The 17500-nt window shown below is 41.7% G+C and overlaps 1 protein-coding gene across 3 annotated transcripts in view; it reads right to left on the reverse strand.

The window, feature by feature from the left end:
• LOC137779455 (inositol polyphosphate-5-phosphatase A-like) overlaps positions 1 to 17500 on the reverse strand; it is a 147541-nt gene that overhangs the window by 102284 nt on the left and 27757 nt on the right. For all 3 annotated transcript variants that reach the window (XM_068567195.1, XM_068567194.1, XM_068567196.1), the window contains 3 exons: positions 11370 to 11411; positions 2036 to 2136; positions 714 to 801 (listed from right to left, as the gene is read on the reverse strand). In XM_068567195.1, the coding sequence (XP_068423296.1) occupies positions 714 to 801; positions 2036 to 2136; positions 11370 to 11411 (231 nt within the window). The remainder of the gene's footprint in view (positions 1 to 713; positions 802 to 2035; positions 2137 to 11369; positions 11412 to 17500) is intronic.

Raw genomic sequence — 17500 nt, forward strand, 5'->3', positions numbered from 1 at the left:
TATACACATATGTATGAAGGTGATACGATAATAACATCAGAAGATGGTTTGTCACCTCCCAAAAACATCAAACATCTGCATCGACTTTTTCATAAACAGATCTATCAGATTGATCACATCTGTTTATACATTTTTTGGGATACAAGTCATTTAGTATGAAAAAAGTTATCAATCGACTAAGACCAATCGACCAACACTTTCCCTTCAATGGCCAAAGGCAGTGTGTGTTTAGCCTGTGTATCCATTCCTTTGATAATTAGCAGTATTGTAGTCAAACTGAAGCTAAAAGCTAAGGGAAGCCATGATTTGATAATCAGTCCTGACAATCAATATTTATATAATCAAGCAAAGCAGTCACACAACATTGAACAAGTTTCAATTTGAGCTTGTTTCCTAGTATATGCTGCTACCCCGTGGCCACCTACTGTTACTACACATGCAGGGAACTATGAGTGCAGGTACATGAAGCTGGGATTCCTCACTGTGAACAACAATCTTTATCATATAGAGTTCTTCTTTGTATCAACGACTCGCTTAATTACTCTTCTAAATACTATTAATGTAAAACTAATAAGCAGTTTTGAAACGAATTGCAGACTTGGAGCAAAATCTGATTCGATTGACACTTTTCCTGTCTCAGTACAGAGGTTTGTGTACACTTCCCCCACCTCCTCGAGCGTGAATGCACCACCACCGAGTCAAACAGCGCTTACCGTGAAATGCTCCTGGGATTTGTAGTTCTCATCGAGGTACACACGGGCTCTGCTGTACTCCCTCATGGCGTCGCTGGACAACAGCTCTCTAATGGAGCACACACACACACAGGCACGCACACAGGCACGCACAGTAAGGCTTAAGACTTTATGTGCACCTGCAAATTTATATCAGACGTAAGATCTTAATCAGTTTCTTCATAGCAGAGATTTGCTCTTGTTTTTTGTTGTTGCCTCAAACAGATTTTCTGCCAATAATTCCTCACTTGATGATAAAGAGAATAGTCCATTTTGGGAAGCAGACTTGAGAGAGGAACATTTCCTATTGAACCAATTATGAATAGGGTTTGGGCTTGATGACCAATCGGGGAGTTGGATCTGATCTGTTGTAGACTATAACCAAATGATGTTGACAGTCGGTAGATAAAACAAATTTCCGCATGAAATTCAGAAAGTGTTATTCATGTGTTTTTGGAAAATTGTTTTAAATATGCAAACGAGGCATTATTTCATCAAACGTGCTAAATTTGCAGACATTTCAAATTATCATTCTGGATGGATGAAGCAAAGTTCCGAATTCTTTTTTCATTTCTTTGACGTATTAGAGTCAAAGGTTTTCACAGATGGGATTTTGGATATCTCTTCATCACTGGATATCGCTCCATGAATAACAAAATGCTGGCATTATTTTCATCATTTTTTGAGGTAAATAAAATGTTGTAGAAATCAGGCTATGAATGCTATATAAACAACCCCCCCTCCCCCTGGAATAACTCTCAAAATATAGATGGTAATAAAAGTGGAAGGTTTGGTTTATGTAAATTCTACAGAAGTGGAGATTTCTGGCTCAGTCTGAGAGAAAATAAAACATTTTGCGAAAACGCTTTGAAAGACGTGTTTAGTAAAATGACTTACATTTTATAAGACATTTGCAGATTATTTAAGTAAGAATGTTCTAACTAATAAATATCACCATGAAATTAATCAGTTGATTACTTACATTAAACGATCCGTTGTTGTATTACACATTTTCTGAAATGGTATGTTTAAATATGCAAACGCTAAACAGGCTGTCATAGGCTAACTTCTGGTGAATTTTTTCATTCCACTAGTCTGAGACAGACATGTTATATTAACAAAATCCCTCCAAAATTGACTGGCGCATGAAAAACAGTGCGTTTTTTGCCTTTAGCATCCGACAGTGCTGACGTAAAGCTGTGATGGGACAGTAGTCTGCTGGTTTCCAAACCACCCCTGCATGTTCCTCAACTACTTACCATTACAACCGGAACAATTTGGTCCAACGCGAGCGTAACACTTACTTGACAAAACTGTCCACGTGTGACATGGATGCCTCGTAGTTCTTACCGCCCACCTCCTGACAGTGCACTGCCAAGAAGTGCGGCTTGTGCGACTGTACCGTCTGTGAGGGAAGAGAGGGGAAGAAGGTAACATATAAGTAAAAAAGGAGGTAAAGAGTCCAACGGTGATGCTGTACTTTTATTTCAGCTGAAAACAACGCTACAGCAAGCTTGTGGGCTTACCACAAACAAAGCTCGGGTCAAGGGTAAAGACCTGAATGAGCACGGCCTCTGGGCCTAAACAACTCAACTCCTTGACACGCTACCGTATTTACACAAGACAAAGTGCCTCGCTAATGTAGGCATAAGGCACTTAGTGAGGTTGTTCCATAAGTCGGCCCCCTTCCTTCATCCACCAGGGAGAGGGGAGGCGTGCTTGCTTGTGTGCTTACGTGCGTGCGTGCATGCCGCGCTGACACATCGCACACCATACCATATTATTTTATCGCCGTGGGAATATGTCAGGACTCGGTGACTAGAATGTGGGCAAACACAGACTGTTGTAGAGAAGAAGAAGAAGAAGAAGCATGCATGAGTCACGTGACCTTGTGTCACCCCCGAAGGTGTTTGTGAGCACCCCCGTCAGAGGTGTTCGAAGCGGCTGACCTCTAATGAAAAAATCAATACCAGTGATTTACCACACTCACGAGCACTCTCACAGGAAGCCGGGCCCGCATGGACGGGAGGCTTCTGGAGACACATACATCAATGACACGAGGAGGGTGGGGGGGGGGGGGGGGGGCAAGAGCGACAAATGGTCTCTGGGCCCGAATGGGTGCACCCCGGCTTACTCCGCCGGCACCTTCACTGCTGTGCGGTGCTCAATGCGAGACCCAATCAAATAAAAAGTAATGTATGGCAATAACACTATGGATTTTCCATCAACCTATGGCTTGTCACTTAGCCCGGCGACCCTGAAGGGCTCAAACTTGGGAGAGATTAGTGGACCTCTCAACTCACAGTGGGAAAAAGGTCATTCGCTAGGAGCCTGCAACTAATGTCAGGGCTCAAGGGGGACGCGTGGGACATGCATGTGGGTGTGCACAAGTGCCTACCCGTGCTTGCGTTAATCGACTGCATTCTATTTATCTTCCCAGGCTGTAAATGCAGAGGCTGGTTGGCAAACAGACAGCACCCAGGTGGTAATTGCACAACTGAGTGAGTGCTGCATAGAGTTGGAAAGGGGGGGGAAATTTTCCGGTAAATTTCCGGAAAGTTTCCACGGGAATTTTGGCTCAGGAATTTTGGGAATTTTGAAAAAAGAAATGTGGGTAGGTTTTTTGCAAAATCATATAACAGGGAACTTAAATGTAGTTGAGAACTAGACTACGTACGCCTAGCTCAGCTGGACCCTGAATGCAGCTGGTTGGAAACATTGTTTGCCAGAAACATAATTGTAAACATAAAACATTCTGTTGTTTTGCATCTGAACGTTTCAGCCTGATGCCTGGCAAGTGTGAGAGCACCGAGTTGTGTAGAGGCCAAGAGCGGTATTGCAGACAGATAGAGATTTCAATTACAGCTCGCAACACATTGAAAAAAATAACTGAACTAGTTCATTTTTTGGAGTTGTGAACCCAGTTCAAAATTTTGAATTATGGACTATGAACTGAACTAGTTCATGTAGAAAGGGAACTTTCCCAACACTGTTTGTCATTAGCATATTGATTACTTGGTAAACTGAAGCCATGTTCATTTTAATACCAAGTTTATTTTCATACAGTAGACTTTTTACATCACCTCAATTATTCGCGGCTTTCGGAATGTCAAAAAAGTCATTTTTAAAAGTTGTATTTTAAATGTTTGCATGCATGTCTGCCTATGACAAGGTAAATAGTTAAATTACCCCAAAATTTCCAGTTAATTCCTTTTAGTTCCTGTTCATTCCCGTTAATTCCCGTATATTCCAGTTCATTCCCGTGGAAAGTTTCCAACTTTGAATATTCCCGGAATTTTGCAACCCTAGTGCTGCCATATGGGACTGTTTCTCAACCTCATGAGGATGGCAGAGCTGTTTAAGATAGAGGCATGTCCTCTCAGTCGCCATGACCTGATTCTTAACCACATTTCAAGTTCCAAGGAGTTGCATCTCCTGGTCATGTGCTATCATGTTGTGTTGTAATCCTTATTGTAGCGTTTTTTGTTTTAATGTCAATAACAGAGACAGCGTGTGCTCTTTAAAATGTACTTCGAGTGGCGGCCTGTGCTGCTGGGGAAAAAACACTACAAGGAGTTGAATCGGCTATTGAAAATGAAAGAGTTGAAAGATGATAACTTGTTTTTAAGTGTCGTGGCATAAGCGTCGAGTTAAGTTGAAGTGCAAACTGAAGTGGAAGCAGTGAGTTAGGTGTCAGTTGGAGTAAAGTGCTGAGAGGAGTTGAAGTGTCAGTCTAAGTGGACGTGATAAATGAACAAGGAAGCTTCAGTGATTCTTGAAATAAATGTGTGACAGATTAAACTAAAACAAGTTATGAGTTGAAGTGGAGGCACTGAAGACAAATTAGTGAAAAGAAAGACCTTCCATAGAATTTCCAACCGAGTACAATGCATGAGAGAGAGAGACTTTGACGAAGACTAATCAAGAGAGCCTGTATCCTATTTCATGGTTCCTACTTGGGAGGTTGGAAATAATCGCAGAGATTAGAGGAGTTTGTAAGGTGACAATTTTTTACTTTACTCTCCAAAATTGGTTTCACTCAGTACAAGGCTTCTGAAAAGGGGGACAAAAAAAGGGACAAAATCTGTAAGTCATCATGTTCTTTTAATCTAATAAGATATTATAGCACCCATTTAAATTCCAACACAGCAGAGGATTTCGGATTTTACATTTCAATACAGCAGAGGATTTAGGAGCAGTAACCTAACTGCAGATTGGGTCTTTATGCGACAAACTAAATTGGATGACCTTAAGTGCTGTACTTCGGCGATACATTTTTTTTTTAATTAAAAAAAAACCCAGAATGGATGTGGGGAGTTGACCAAATCCCCGGCCTGCGGCAGTCCGGGGAAGTTTCCAATGCAAATTGCCTTTGGGATTATTCAATTGAGTGCAGTGCTATGCAAAGCAGCGTTTATACTGCAGCAGTAAAATCCCATTCAACACGGTCTAGAGCACATGTGCAGCAGGCAAATGGTTTGCTTTGCTTATGTGTAAATGACAGGGTGGGGGATGTCTTGAGACTCAGGATTTTATTTGACTTAAAAATAAAAAGCCTTAGTCACTGCATTAACACTTTTGCCACCCAAATAGTTCACCCCAGTTCACCTGGAGTGCCATTTATCTTTATTGTTTTGATAGTCAATATAGTTTCAGAGATAACTGGCTGTGTGAGTAAGCGCCTCACTCCTCAGGGCCAACACTCCTCAGGGCCAACACCAAGAAGTTGATCCCTGGAAAACTATGAAGGCTACCTTCTCTACCATATAGCGCGCAGCAGGAAGAGGGTGGACCTACATTTTAGCGCAGATAGATGTTGTAGGTTTTGCAGTAACCGTTATGAACGCGCCAATGAACTGTGGCCAAAGTGCCGTAAAAAGATTTAAAATTAAAAATAATAATAATAGATTGCTCACTCCAAAAAAAAAGAAGAAAAAAACTTTACCGCAGTCGCACCATGATTAAAGCCAGTTCAACAGCTTTTAATGTTGATGTTATCCAGGACGTTGCGGTGGAACGCCAGGATGATTCCTTTTTGCATATTCAAAATTGTTTTTTTGTTTTTTTTGGAGGAAGTGATGTGTGTTTTTTTTTAAAAGAGTTCACGACCAGAAGGGACAACTGTGTGGATGGAGAATGACGACGAGTCGTAGTTCAACCTGGTCGTCAATGCTGGTCATTACCGGCGGCCCGGCCGCATTTAGGAGTCTGACGCTCCTTTCCGTAACGTCAGCGGCGCAGAGCTGGCATGAGGCCACAGGTCTGCCTGGTTCACACAGGGGCAAACTTCTCCTCCCGCCGCATGCTTTTCTTTTCCTCTTTTTCACTACACGTACACACAACCTTGCTGCAGAATGCAAATAGAATTCCTCAACAGCTGTAACCACGACATGCTTACACACACGCACACACACGTAACAAAACAAACCGGCTGGCAGCAGACATGTATTTGCTCGCCAGTGACAGAAGTAATTACGGGGAAGCGTAAACCAAAGTTGGAGGAGACTTGCAGTTTCCTCAACTACATACATATATACATACATACATACATACATACGTACATACATAAGGGATGGGCAAGGTTAAAAAAAATGTAACTGATTAAATCGCATGATTTTTCTGTGATTATTCGCATTATGCGCCAGATTCAATAAGGACGTACAGTGTTTCCCCTAGGTTTACAGCTTCAGAGGGAGGAGGGGGGGGTCCATTACAATAACTTTCAATTAAACCAGATTGCCCCACCAGACCAAAAAAAGAACAATGAAAATACAGTTCTATCTGTGCAACAAATAAATAATATGTAGTTACTATTAAATAGCTCATTTTGGAAAACTAAAAGCAAATTGCAAAACAAGACAGAATGAGTAGATATGTGAGCATCAGGTTGTATCAGTATTAGTGGCTCAGTGAGCTGCTTTCCTCCACACATATTTTTAAAACGCGGTTGTCGACTTGATACGGCCGCTCTCAGTTCACGCTCAATGTTGAGGTGAGGTCTTTTTCAGGTTTTGAGAGACAGAACAGCTTTTAGAGTAAGAAAAACTGAACTGAAAAACATGAAAAGCTCTTATTGCTTTTGTAATCTTCTGGTACTTGCTCAGAAAAAAAGAAACCAGATTTATATAGTATATATGTATGTATGTTAACTTGCTGTTGCTCCTGAGTGCCTGTTATATTGTTTTGATAACGTTACTTTAAAATAAAACTGCAATACACAAATTTTTACTTTATTTTTGAATTGGGTGCATAATTAATCGCAGAAAAATCATGCGATTAATCAGTTACATTTTTTAAACTTTGCTCAACTCTCGATTTAATACTTACAAAATACAAAATCCTTTTTTGGTTCAAGCCTCCTGTATCAGAAACTAGTCCTTTGCATTGCTTAGTTGTTTTTTTCTTGTCCTATCAGGCCACCTCACCTAATGCTTGTGCTGCAAAATAATTCCTGAACTCTGAAGCTGTTTAGAGCAGGGGTCACCAACCTTAAAATAATATGAAGGGCTACTTGTTTGATACAAACTTCCTAAACAACAAAGTTCCACAGATCACCTTTTTATAATAATATATGTCTGATCACATATCAATTTTAATTATTCCTCACAATAATCATTAACAATTCCCACAACAAAGATGGTAGGAAAAATATATTTTTTTATTGTGGAAAACAATAAGCTATTTTTTTGCAAAAAAAACCCCAGAATGAGTGGAGATGTGCGAGCCATCATGTTGTATCAGTATTAGTGGCTGCAGTGACCTCCTTTCTTCTACATATCTATTTAAAACAGGGTTATAGATGTGATACGGCCTCTCAACTGTTAGGCTTTAAAACTGATAGCTGATAGCTTAAAATAATAATAGCTTAAAGCAGCAAATCCCATTGTGAAAAGCATGCAACATTTTTCGCCACTCTGTCCACTGTGTGCGCGCCCATGTCTGTTTTAGCACCTGTAAAGGAATTTTTTTAAAATGATATACATCCCTATTCATGACCAGACTATATTCTCCCAGTATTCCAAAGGCTTGTCTAAATGTTGTGCAGCTTCAAATTCATTTAAACAAGCTTTAACATGTAGAGTCTTGGTGGTGAGTGCGCATACGGTCACTAAAGTGCATATGCACAGTAATGTACTTCAGTGGCGGGCCTGTACATTTTTGACTTCTGTGCAGTCTGATATCGTATAAATAAATATGCACATGACGGGATGCTGTGTCATTAACAGGCAATGCATGTAGTTCACATCAACAAGAAACAGCCACATTTAGTATTTATGTTGCGCTTACACTTCACTTTATTAATAAAAACAACACAATGCTTTGTGATTTGCACAAGACAGCAACCACTTTTTTTCTCGTTCCACTCTTCACTAGAACAGAAATGCTTCCTAGAGAGCTGTTCATGTACTCAATATATTAGCTTACAGGTATAACAAAACATGTCGAAACAATGCAACAAAACTGTGGCACTAAAACACTGAACACACAAGAACACGAGCCGATTAGAGCAATTGATATTAACTACTGTAAAATTTGGGTTATAAGCAGCTACTTTTTTTCATCAACTTTGACCCGTGCAGCTGATGTGTATTTTTCCGATTCTAAATTTAGCAGCAGTTGCAGAGACATACGATACAACATTCACGTGAAATATTCCCAAATCCCCATTACGATTGATCTCACTGTAAAACAGTGTCCCCTCAGCAGCCGCTCTCCCACTACCTTTACTGTGCGAGCTAGCCTACCTCGCTCTGTGGAGGTAGGTGCCGGCGGAGAGCCAAGCAGAGTGGAAACAAAAAACACGAAAAGCAAAAAAAGAAGTTCACTCACCAGATGCTGTTTACTAAGCCCTGTAAGACCCAAACATAAAAATAATGTCTAATTTTGTTTTAAGTCAGATTATGTTGTACAAGTCTTCTGATGCAGATAATGAAGGATTTATTTTAAAAAAAATGTTTTTTGTAAGTTTTTAGGGAAACGTAATATTGCAATGTTGGGCCTCGTTGCTAGCAGAATTTCAGCATTTGCTCTCAAACTGTCAGAACAAATGCAAAAAAAATACTGGTTAATTTAGAGTGTGTACTGCTTACATAGCACTACACAGTACATTTCATTAATCACCCAACAGTCATATTTTTATGAATCATAATTTATTTTAAAAACATTAAAAAACTGTATAAAATGTTATAGAAAACTATAAAGAATCAGTTTCCCTTGATTACTTGCAATGGTAGTCCCAAAGCAGTTCCTTTCCTCTAAAAAGCAGAGACGGAGATTGCACTTTCTGCAGAGCGTATTGGAATATCCTTTCACGCAATGTCTGCAGCATCCTCTTGTTGCATTCATCGGGAAATGTGCAACCATGTTGGTGGTCAAGTATAACTAATTCCAATGCAAATTAATCCTATTCAGGCAATACATTACACCGATGGCACACGATGCTGTCTGGCTAGCCTAATTGCTCTCTACTTACATTTACAAAAGGAAAATACAACCCACCCAGAACTCTTACATCCCCACATTGCAGAACATTTACACCTTTCCCTGAACAATGCAACCCCCACGTTCCAAAACATTTACACTTGTCCCTGCACAACCGTCCTCCAAATCATTCCACAAACATGATCTGGCATGTGTAACAAGAAGATATCTGGGCAAACAAACAAAGTTCAGATTAAAAAAAAATTGACTATATCACATAGAAATAACGTAGGGTTAGGGTTAGCCTAACCCATTTAGAATTATTCAAATCTGGTTTAAACTTAGAATCATAACAAAGAACCCATTTGTAAAGTGTGACTCATCAAATACATTATATTTATGTAAGTATTTATCCTGTTTCTGAAGATTTGAGAAGTGAAATGTCTCCATGTAGTGTGCAAGGTGCATGCTATTTTAGCTACCATTATGACCCAAAGTTGTAGAATTACAACAATAACAAGCTGAAAATCTAATGTGATGCATTAATTCCACAATAACTTAGTATTTACATGAATTACATACTCTAACAATCACCAAACAAAATATTTCATGGAATTTATTTACTTCATGGTTGATAAATCCAGTTGAATGAAACAAGGAGATGCGCTTCCATTAAAGTTTGCAGGTAGCGTGAGTTCAATGCCTTCTGGCCAGACCTATATAGACATTTACAATCCAATGGCATTGCAAGGCAAGACAATAGGACCCATTGACTATGTAAATGTGGTCTTTCCTCAAAAAACATTTTTGCAAATGGATTTTTTGGAGAGATAAAAGTGACGTTGTAATATTACAACGGGTCTTACAGGGTTAATAAAGACAAAGTCCATCCGCCTCTCTTTGTTAAACAGTTCAATGACGTGGTTGTTCAGTTTATCGGTGCGCTTCATGGATGGCGTGAGGATCGTCACTGCCAAACATGCCCATACACCTCCATGAAAAAGGCTTAAAGTAAATCCGCCACAAAGTCTGTTCCTCCTCCTCTTTCAGTCATTGAGTGTTAAAACAAGCAAAACACGTCATAACTTAATGTTTCAGCCTGAACTCTTCTGCTAGAAGCAAGGTAGCTTTCCGTTGACAGAAACACGCTGGCCCCCTGACCAATCACAACGGATGTTAACGGTCACGCTGGTTCCTGACCAATCATAGGTCCAGAGCATTCATGAATGTGAAGCTGCACAACATTTAGGCAAGCCTGTGGAATACTGGGAGAATATAGTTTGGTCATGATTAGGGATGGGTATTGTTTTTCTTTTTCTTCCAATACCGGTGCTAAAACGATACTTTTAAAATGATACCAGTGCCACCCCCCCCCCACACCCGTACACACACACACACACACACACACACACACACACACACACACACACACACACACAAAGATTACACTGTAAAAGAAAAAATACATTTTCAAATATAACATCTGCAACTGAAGAATTAAAAAATATATTGTGCATGAGCCTTATGCAGGAAACTCAAGTTTTGAATTTGTTAAAATAAATTTGATTCTAAAAGAAATCCAGAGCTGAATCATAATTATATTCAAGCCCCAAAAACGTTTGATACACTTATTTGTATTTTAATTAATTGTATTGATACAAGTTAAAGACCAAAACTTAAACTTTCAGGTTAAAATCTTTTTTTTCAAATAATCATGCTGTATCGAAGAAGAAAGTATACTAGAGATTGAGATCATAAACTCATGTTTACTCAGGTTATAAACTAAGTGAGAAGTCAGGTCATTTTCTCATAGGCTTCTGTACAATCTGACTTGTTTGCAAGTTTTAAGAGACTTCTGCATTGGCCTCACTAAGCAGACCTGAAAGGTTGCCGGCAGGCTGAAATAAGCATGATAATCAGCTAGCTCCTGTCCTTTGTGAGGCGATAGTGTTTAGTGTTTCTAAACGGGGACAGGACCAAAACAGGCTGGAAGCAAAAACTTTTGAATCAATACACCTGCTTTTACCACAGCCATCTGCAGCTTCTATTTGATGACGATTTCGCTGCTCTTCATTGACTACGTTGATTTCGTTTTAAGTAGGAGCTTCCCATTTCAGCAGCTGTGGACATGCCCCGTGAGGTATGATGAGACAGACCCCAATATGTATCTTGTTTAACTGATTTCATGACATGTTTCAGGGCTGCTTCATCACTTACCTGATAAAACTCCCTTAGCCATGTCTTCTGTAGATTTTCAGGCTAGAAAAGAGAAGAAAGGTTGGATGTCAGTGATGTTGTTATCCATATTTCTGCTTGAGTTGTTGACACTTAAACTGAGACAAAACATGACAGATTTCTCTAGAGTATTAGAGTTATACATCAACAAGCCTCCCAACTTTCCCTCATCTTCTTTTGCTCTGCATATGTCCATCATTCCTTCGCTCGCCCTCCTCCACTTTAAAAGGCAAGCCCCAAGACGTGGACTCTAATTTGTGCAGCGGAAACGGAGACAGGGCCCACGGGCAGTCTACCATTTAAGGAGAGATCTCCCGATGTCGATAACTAGGTCTGATGAACTGCTCTGTGTGCGTGCGTGTGTGCGTGCGTTGGAAAGTTTGTATAACAAAACTAGTCTATAATAAGAATACATAAGGGATGTGCCGGCTCTGTGGGTGTCTGTAACAAAGCCCCAATGTAATCCGTAGGTGCTGTATCCTTAGAAAGCAAAAGAAATATCTCATTGCCATGACAACTGTTTCTAAAAGTCGTTTGGAAAAAACAATAACTTAACATCGCTAACTTTCGCTCCGACATTGCACTTGCACACATGATCTACTTGAAGATGAACAAGTTTAACTGTCTTGAAGCTAAACAAAGTATGATGAGTAAAAAATAAAAAAGGCGTTACCAGGCAAGCTCACATTAATCTGGAATTTACCTTCACAGAGCCAGAAGAACAGCGAAGGCTGCACAGACGCGAGCAAGGTGGCTATTTTATTGCTACACTGTTGCTGTCTACAGTAGGAATAGTCTGAAAATGTTTGGTAATGTTTACAGTCTGCATTAGAAAACACTGAACTACTGCTCAGTAACCACTGGGGTACTGGCGGTAGACGACCCCGCAAAATCCAGTAATCAAAGAAACACCTGTACCTCCACCTGAACCATATGCGGGGAGATCTGGGAAAGTGCAGAGGATTTATGCTCCAGGTCTCACTAGTTTTTTCCCGACAACCTGTCACCTTCGCTTCAGATGAGGCTCGGGTATCCTATGTTACAGGACTTTTGAGAGGAAGGGCATTAGTGTGGGCTGAGTTTCTGTTGGGAGGGGGAGGAGTTGGTATGGTTACCTATACTGATTTCATGAGGGAACTGAAAGAAGTGTTTGACCATCCTGTTTGTGCTGGTGATGCTGCTAAACATTTGCTCAATCTAAGACAGGACCACAGAAGTGTGGCGGATTACTCTGTGGAGTTCCAGATTGTGGGAGCGGAGTCCAGATGGTGTGACAAGGCGTTGTCAGAACATCTTAAGGACGAACTTGCTGTCCGTGACGAGTCTGACTCACTGGACGTGGTGATTAGACTGGCTATCACACTCGACAATCGGATTCAGGAGAGACGCAGGAGAGGAACTACAAGTCCCGCATTTCCGGGAGCGTTCACGCCGCTTCGTCTTCTCCCGCGAGAGTCTCTTCCAAGGACTACGACTCAACCCTTGACCCCTCAGTTCAGTCTGAGGAGCCCATGCAGGTTGGCCGTGTTAGTTTCCCGGCTTCTGAACGCCAGAGATGACATGATGACATTTTGATTTATTCCTGTAATCTCCCAGAACATCAACATCATGTCCGCCAAGTACTCCAGAGACTACTCGATAACAAACTGTTCGCCGAGAAATGTGAGTTTCACGTTAGCTCCGTGGGATTTCTCGGCTACATCGTTGAGAGTGGGCAGGTAAGTACTGACCCGGAAAAGACCAGGGCAGTGGCAGAGTTACCTCAACCCACCTCCAGGAAACTATTGCAACGGTTCCTTGGTTTTGCCAACATGTATCGTTGTTCTATCCGGGACTATAGCAGAATTGCTGCTCCTTCGACCAGACTCACCTCTCCTGCTATTCCTTTCCAGTGGTCCCCTGAGGCGGGTCGAGCGTTCATCTTGTTGAAAGACCGCTTCACCTCTGCACCAATTCTGGCGCAACCAGACTCCTCTCTGCAGTTTGTGGTTGAGGTGGACGCCTCAGACATTGGGGTGGGTGCGGTTTTCTATCAACACTCAGGTCCTGGTCAGAAGTTGCATCCATGTGCTTTTTTTCTCAACGCTTGTCTCCAGTAGAGAGCAATTACGATGTGGGTAACCGGAAACTACTGGCGGTGAAGTTGGCTCTAGAGGAGTGGAGACATTGGCTGGATGGATCAGAGACCCCTTTCATTGTGTGGACGGCCCACAAGAATCTTGCCTGCATCCAGTCGGCCAAACGGCTGAATTCCCGTCAGGCCCGGTGGGCATTATTCTTTGGCCGGTTTGACTTTTCCGTCACTTACCGTCCCGGGTCAAAGAATGTCAAGCCTGATGCCCTGTCTCGCCAGTTTGCCGTAAAGGAGGTTCCGAGTGAGTCGGAGACTATCCTGCCCGCATCGTTGGTGGTAGGAGCGTTAACCTTAATAATGTGCTAATGCTCTCTGCTAATGTTTGCTCCCAAATGAGTATTGGTATGACACAACATTTCGAACATGACGAACTCCAAATCCACAAAAAAAACAGCTTGAACGTAGGGCTGAAGGATTAATTGCATTTGCGATAATATGGCGATACGATTAAACAAGATTTTCTAACCGCAACGTGCGCGATTACAATGTCATCACGTGACGTGAGCGAAAGAGTGGAGATGAAGAACCAGGCTGCATCAACTTTTCATACATTCCATTTTACAGAGAGGATTTACAGCTGCCAGGGTCCAGAGGACAACATACAGCATTTGCAGCAGGCTCCAGTCCGTCTCTGCAGATCAGCAGGCCACACGCAGGCTACAAAGCCAGCCACGGCTCATAATCCCCAACATATAATACTACATTTGGTTTCATTTACATGTGTCTACCATTTTATTCATATATTTCACTGCTTTTCTGAACCTATTCACCTTTTGGTAAAACAATTTCTAGCACCAAAACAGTTCGACCACATGAGTAAAGGTATGATTTCACAAGAGATATGAAGAAGTTCCAAAATAGTATATGAAATTTTCAGCTTTACAGCCATAATTTTACTTTACACGTGTGCCTTAGGACACAAAATAGAGAGATGTGTTGATTAGTAATCAGGAAGCTAAATATATCCAAATATTAAAATCATTCATTATGTTTTTTTGGGGGGAAAAGAGAGGATAAAATAAAAATAAAAAATTGTATATTGAATCGCAATTGCAATATTGGGGGGGGGGGGCGAAAAATCACAATTAGATTATTTTCCCAAATCGTTCAGCCCTACTTAAAATGAAGACAATCTGAAGCCGTTGGATAAGAGTCTATGAGCTTAATAGTAGCCAAGCCCTCGTTAGGACTGGCTATGCTACGATTGGCTGGTCTGCGTTCAAGGAGTGGGACTTGGTTGAGGGTCAACTGAAAGAGTAAACTACCTAACAAAAGTAAGTTTGGGTAAAACAGTGTATTTTACGGATTTCGGAATATCCGTTAAAGGATTGCATAGGATTGAATGTGGTTTGGGCGTGACGTTGTCACAACTAAACCATATTCATAATTGGTTTCCTGTTTCAAGTCTGCGTCCCAAAATTGACTATTCTCTTTATCATTAAGGGTGGAATTACTGGCAGAAAATCTGTTTTGAGGCAACAACAAAAAAACAAGAGCAAATCACTGCTGTGAAGAAACTGATTAAGATCATACACCTGATGTAAATTTTCAGAAGCACCTAAAGTCTCAAGACTGTGTGTGTGTGTGTGTGTGTGTGTGTGTGTGTGTGTGTGTGTGTGTGTGTGTGTGTGTGTGTGTGTGTGTGTGTGCGCGCGCGTGCGTACGTGTGTGAGAGTGTAAGTGTGTTCCCAGCCTCCGCCAGATCAGATGAAGCACAGGTCTATATAAGGACATAAGCAATGGACCTTGTCATTAGTCACATGGATGGAGGGAGCGAGACGAAGATCGGCAAACAGAGGACCAGAAAAGGTTCAGCCCAGGCCACCTGACCATCACTGTACTCTTGTAAATGATTACACATGGTCATACGTTTACATTCACAGGTCACACTGATGCAGTTTGTGGCACCGAAATACATTTCTGTGCATGTCTCTGGGATCCCAGTGAAGGTGACATCCAGTAAAATCATAGCCCCTCGACAAATTGCGCAGATATTTTTAGCTTTTTTCCACTGGTCATTTCTCACAGGACCGCTGCGCTCTGATTTTCAAAGGTTTCCTGTGTATCACACTCACGGGGTCTAATTAATTGAATTTCTTGAGAATCAAAGTGGACTTTTGCAGCAGATACCGACTGGACAGGAGAGGGGTGACCATGGAAATGAGGCACTTGCTCGATTCTCTCCACATCCTCTCTCTTCTTTAGCCAGGCCCCTGTTTGCATCAGTTCATGGCCTACTTTTGAGACAGCGTAGGGAACTTAAAGACTTTGCTGGGCTTGTTTCTTTTTGTGGAAATCTATTTAAGAAAGCCAGCCCTGAAAAAATAAAAGTAGAGCAGCAAAGCATAAACTCTGGACGAAACGGCGGGAAGATGAAACCTGCCCCGCAGTCGAATAGGTTGTATCCACTTCTATGACAAAATTGTGTCCATGAGAGCCAAACTTGTTTTCAGTACAAACTTGTTTTGAGGACAAACTTAGGGAACAAATCCATTTTCCCTTTTTTTTTTTGCAACATGCACGACGACGGCGAACAGGAATGTGACTTTTGTTACGTTCCCTTCCGACAATACAACACTCTAATCTTCTTTTAATCCAGGACAACATGCATTGTCTTGTGACAAGAGGACAATGTTTGAATTTTACAAATACAATGCAAAGCCAGTGGCCGGCCATGCACTTCCTACCTCGGCCTGCTGTCTGATATTGTGTACATGACATACACCCATGATGGGATGCTGCCCCCCCCCCCCCCCCCCACTCTCCCCGCTAGTTTGCTCGCAAGCTAACAAAGAGCTACGCAGACCTGCTTTCCAGTTTCCATTGCGTGATGCCAAGCAGGGTGAGATGCACCGCGGGGCTTGGCGCAGGTCCAAGTGTTACACAGAGTCCACAGGGAAAGTATGCAGCTTCAGCTTCTTCAAGCTAAAGTAGCAGATTGCAACCAACTAGGTGCATATGGGCCTTTTGCTTTCTCTTTGAGGAATCACAGTACATAACCAGCTCGCTGGCCGACACCGCTTAACCGGCGGAAAGAGAGAAGAGAGATAGAAGAGAGAAAGACATATCGAGCGACACAGGTGAGATCTGATTGGATAAAGAGCGTTAAAGGAGCGTGCTTGTGCAGCTTTATGCTGCATTTACCACTTCAGTTTACTCGCGCAAGTGAAAAAAAGGGTGATTAATCGCGACAGAGGGGGCATGGCTTATTGCCGTCGCTTCTCTCCGTGAAAAGAGCGATCTTTTCCACTATCGACTATGGAAGAAATACTAGAAATTCTGCACCAAAGAAATTCTGCTTTATACTTGTTGTGGAAGTCAAAAAAACGTCAGAACATCAAACGCCCTCCAGTTAGGGTTCATAACACCATCCGTCGCCACACACAGCTCGGTGAATTTCACCAACTCTGGTGTTACGTTACCGTTTCCCCCATCCACCATGGAAATAACCACTAGTTCTGCTTTATCTTTGTAAACTAAATAAACGTCGGAACATCAAACTCCATCATGTCTGGGTTCATAAGATTATCCATAGTCCCACAACAGCGTCTGAATGACAGTCGCTATAAACGCTATTTCAGGGGGACCGGCAGCAGTTTTATTCAGCAACGGCAGGACAACAGTGATGACAGGCGGAGCTTCTCAACACTGATTGCCTGACGCAACTTTGCGTCATGCGATTTTTTTTTAAATCGAAAAAATGACCTCAGAGTCCAGAGGGTTGAAACAGAACGCAACCCCCGTAATTGAGAACGGATGGAGGGGAGATGAGTAGTCTTAAAAAAGAAACGGTTGCTTGGTTACACTTGGCTCTAACAGCAGATACACACAGGTCTAACACAAAAAGAAAAGCCTCATTTGATGTACAACATACAAACCAAGGAACAGCACAGCTCTGATGCGGTCGTCTCTTTCCGTCTCTTTTTCTGACACACAAACAGACTTCCACCTAGAGCAAAAATAGAGCAACTTTCTTTGT

The sequence above is a fragment of the Clinocottus analis genome, unplaced genomic scaffold, assembly GCF_023055335.1.
Source record: "Clinocottus analis isolate CAN_PGR_092001 unplaced genomic scaffold, fCliAna1.0.p SCAF_8, whole genome shotgun sequence".
NCBI lineage: Eukaryota > Metazoa > Chordata > Actinopteri > Perciformes > Cottidae > Clinocottus > Clinocottus analis.